Source organism: Theobroma cacao, chromosome 4 (genome assembly GCF_000208745.1).
Source record: "Theobroma cacao cultivar B97-61/B2 chromosome 4, Criollo_cocoa_genome_V2, whole genome shotgun sequence".
Taxonomy (NCBI): domain Eukaryota; kingdom Viridiplantae; phylum Streptophyta; class Magnoliopsida; order Malvales; family Malvaceae; genus Theobroma; species Theobroma cacao.
In genome coordinates, this window is record NC_030853.1 from 16,065,599 (window position 1) to 16,069,811 (window position 4,213).

At 36.7% G+C, this 4,213-nt stretch overlaps 1 protein-coding gene across 1 annotated transcript; it reads left to right on the top strand.

Moving 5' to 3' along the window:
* LOC18601559 (myb-related protein Myb4) lies at nucleotides 296-2,798 on the top strand. Its single transcript, XM_007032538.2, has 3 exons — nucleotides 296-691; nucleotides 812-941; nucleotides 1,545-2,798. Exons 1-3 carry the CDS (start codon nucleotides 559-561, stop codon nucleotides 2,485-2,487), a joined length of 1,206 nt encoding a protein of 401 aa, XP_007032600.2. The 5' UTR covers nucleotides 296-558; the 3' UTR covers nucleotides 2,488-2,798.

Sequence of the window (4,213 nt, forward strand, 5' to 3'; positions counted from 1 at the left end):
TATAATACACAATTCTAGTTCTAAAATGCAACTTTATAAGCTAATTAATACACCTTCAGAAAAGGGTCAAAATTGAAAGGAGAAGTCACCATCACCATGAGTAATGTAGTGAAAATTTTGAGAGAGACTTGAAATTTTGGATCGGACCCCATGCCATTACTACCTTTGCTTTTTTGTGTTGTGAGGACCAAAAAATCCTTTCAAATCCCTCTGGGTTTGGGGACTTCCTTCGTTCTTTGGCCATATATACATGGGACAATTTTTGGTGCCCTATGAATTAAGTAAAGCTACATAGTGAAATAATGCTACTAAAGGGTTTTCCTTCTGTCATGTGACTTTAGCATATACTCTGATCAAAAATTAATTTCTCTATCCCATTTATTTCACTGACCTTTCTTCTCTGCCCATCTCTTCATTTACAAACACAAGTTTCTTCCCCCCCTCCCCCCCTCTTTCTCTCTCTTTCTCTCCCTTCTCTCCATTAGTTTCTCAATATCTTGTGTTATATAAAGAGAGAACCAACTTTCCTCTTTCTTTGTTGATTTCACTAAATACCCAATGGGACGATCACCTTGCTGTGACAAAGTGGGTTTGAAGAAAGGACCATGGACACCTGAAGAAGATCAGAAACTCTTAGCTTACATTGAAGAACATGGTCATGGAAGCTGGCGTGCCTTGCCGGCGAAAGCCGGTGACTAACCCTAACCTTTTCTCTTCTCTTTTCTTGGTTACTTATGGTACAAGGTACTTCATTCATTCCTCATCCATGCTACAGTTCAGCTCAATTTTTTCCTTTTTGTTTGTTTTTTAGGTCTTCAAAGATGTGGGAAGAGCTGCAGGCTTAGATGGACTAATTATCTGAGACCTGATATTAAGAGAGGAAAGTTTAGTTTGCAAGAAGAACAGACCATCATTCAACTACATGCCCTTTTAGGGAACAGGTAAAAGTTCATGATAATTTTCTTCTTTTCTTTTTCTCGTCCATTTTTTGATGTCTTCTTCCGTCATGACCCTTGATTGTATCACTTTGGAACACTGGCTGGTTTTCTGATCTTCTAAACCTAGTTTTTCCAAATTTGGTTTTGGAAATTCAAGCACAAATTTCTTACACTCAATAACATTTTTTTGATATAATGGCCGCACACAATAACTCTCAAGTCTGAACTGCTACTCTACCCTATCACCTACACATTTTTTTTTTTGGGTGGTTTTTGACCCTACAGATATTTATTAAAATTGTGGTCTCTGCCATTTGCAATAAGTTGCTACTTCTTCTGACATCTGATTTTAACACAAGGGGATCTTTAAATGCAAAAATGGTCTTCAATTTTTTCATTAAAATGAAATAGCAAATGATTTTTTTTCTTTTTTAATAAATTTTAGTTTGTTCATTCTTTTTTCTCATTTTCTTAATTGTCTATTTAATTTTTGTGTCTCTAGATGACTGAAGCATTCAAAAAAATGCTTTGTGGTGGTTGATGTTTTCTAGGGTTTTGTATACGTAAGAGTCTGTCTCTATTATGTCTTCGTTGTTTTGTCTTCAGGTGGTCGGCCATAGCCACTCACTTGCCAAAGAGAACTGATAATGAGATCAAAAACTACTGGAATACTCATCTCAAGAAAAGGTTAGCCAAAATGGGAATTGATCCAGTCACTCACAAGCCAAAAAGTGATGCTTTACTCTCCACTGATGGTCAATCCAAGAATGCAGCAAACCTTAGCCATATGGCTCAGTGGGAGAGTGCTAGGCTTGAAGCTGAAGCTAGGTTGGTTAGAGAATCAAAGCTACGTTCAAATTCACTCCAACATCAGCTGAACCCTCCAGGTTATGCTCCTTCAGCTTCTGCTTCTGCTTCTACTTCAGCTTCAGCTGCCCAGCTTGTGAATAAGACAGCTTGGAACAGTGGCTGGTCTAAATCCAGTGAAGGTAATACTGGTGTTTTAAACAGTACTGGACTTGGGGTTGCTGGTGACCTTGAGTCTCCTACATCTACACTTACTTTCTCAGAGAATGCACCTCCGATCATGAGTACCGGGCTTGGCGTGAGTTCAATGCCCATGATTGAGTTCGTTGGCACTACTTCTGGTTCATCAGACACTGGAATCATCAAAGAAGAAGGTGAACAAGACTGGAAAGGCCTTGGAAGTTCAAGTAATTTGCCTGAATACAAAGAGGGTATGGAGAATTCTCTATCTTTCACTTCTAGCCTTCATGATATGACAATTTCCATGGAAGGAGGATGGACTCCGGAGTCTTTGAGGCCAAATAATGGCCATGTTAATGTTGGGAATGTAATGGATGAAGGCTTCACTAATCTTCTTCTTAATGATTCCATGGACCGGAGTTTATCAGACAGTGGCAAAGAATCTGATGAAAACAGTGGAGGCAGTGGTGATGGAAGTGATTACTATGAAGATAATAAGAACTATTGGAACAGCATTCTTAATTTGGTGAACTCTTCCCCATCAGATTCACCAATGTTCTAAAGAAGTTGATCACAACCACAATCCTTAGCCCAAGTCAAAAAGCCATTAATTATATTTTTATTTGTTCTTAAGCAGTGCAAATACCATCAGCTAATTTTTTTGTTTCCCCACAATTTAAGTGCGCACGTGATGGTTAATTTGCTACCATGCTTTGCTGATCATATCGCTATATCCCTATCAGAAAGCAACAAATACAGCTTTGAGCCACTCTTTCACTCTTTGCCTTTCTTCAAAATGAAATGTTGATAGCTTTTCAATTTAGTCCTGTTGCAGTTGATGATTTTTACATATGCTTGAGTGCAATTTAATGACATTTGAGTTGTAATTTTGTTAATATTTATCTTTATATTCTCATCATCTAGATCTCTAGGTCATCATCAAGGAGAGGAGAGGGTCTAGGAGATGGTCCAATGGAAGATATTGATCATTTTACAAAGGGTGTATGATGAAGTGGATATGGTTTTACCCTCAAGTTCATCATTTCCTTTGTGTTAGACTTTTTGTTTATAGACAAGTCCAATAAATACGGGGATGTATTAATGACAAACTTTATTGCTGGTAGGTTCAGGTCACATTCTGCTAATAACAAGCAAGAAAAATTCTTGGTATCTCTTTCTCTTTCTCTCTTTCTCTCTTTTTTTTTTTAATCCTGTTAGTCTCGTTGGTAGAAAAAATCAGGAGAAATGAAACCAAAGCAAACTTAAATGATCAATAGTTTTCTGCAGAGCTAATATTTCTTGTGAAGAACAGAAAGAATTTATCAGAAGAAGCTATGGGGATATTGCAAACTAATATTTTCCATATAACATTATCATTTTCGATTTTCAACCAGATTATTTCTTCTTGTTTTTTTCTACTTGTTTCAACGGATTCTCTTTCAACTGACGCGAGATCACACATTTCAAATTAATGCTGTAGGATATTGCTTGCTCATCATTTAATTTCAGAAACAAGAAAATTATAAATGGCGTATGATATTACTCTGAAACGATAAATACAGACCAAAGATTGGGACAACTCATAGACCACATGCAGTGCCCATATCTTATTACCTTGCTCGTCAGTTATCTCTAATTAAGCACTAGTCATAAGTATTTCTTTTGTCTTTCTCTCCCTTTTCTCCTCTTCTTCTAGCCAAAGAAATTCAAAGAAGGTATCAAATTCGAATACGTGCTCTCAGCTGGAACTATCAAACTTGAAGAGGAGGGAAATTTACAAAGTTTTGCAAAAAAAAAAAAAAAGTGTTCCTAACCACCACTGCCAATATCAGATCAGCTTGATTGGCAAAGATGGTGGGTAAGACGGTAGCTAGACTCCTTTTTCTTAAGCTTTCTTGGATGCTTAAGTGGGATGAAAGTGATCTAACATCAATTTTGGCAAATTAAGATCACATGACTATTGACAATAATAAACATGGATGCATCTAGGACACTAATCCTTTGTCTTCAAGTTTTGCTAATAAACACTATGTTTGTGCCACAAGGATGAGGACGTCCTTGTCTTTCCATTGTCCTTTAGTTGAGAGGTACTTTGTTTTCTCAAACACCCTAATCAATTTTTTTGTTAGAACTTATTATTAATTGAAATGTGATGCTCTAAATTAGCATTGTTGTCAAAGCTTTCCATCAAATGACATGTAACAGCTAAAGTTATAGTTCTACTGCACAAAAAGGATATGCAGCAATTAATATATCAATTAACAATCCATCAACGTCTCATACTTCAA

Bases quoted from the DNA above. Each gene is read 5' to 3' on its own strand.
- LOC18601559 (XM_007032538.2), top strand. From the start codon at position 559: ATGGGACGATCACCTTGCTGTGACAAAGTGGGTTTGAAGAAAGGACCA. The intron at 692-811 runs GTGACTAACCCT...TTTGTTTTTTAG, and splicing joins TGCCTTGCCGGCGAAAGCCG to GTCTTCAAAGATGTGGGAAG. The intron at 942-1,544 runs GTAAAAGTTCAT...TTTTGTCTTCAG, and splicing joins CATGCCCTTTTAGGGAACAG to GTGGTCGGCCATAGCCACTC.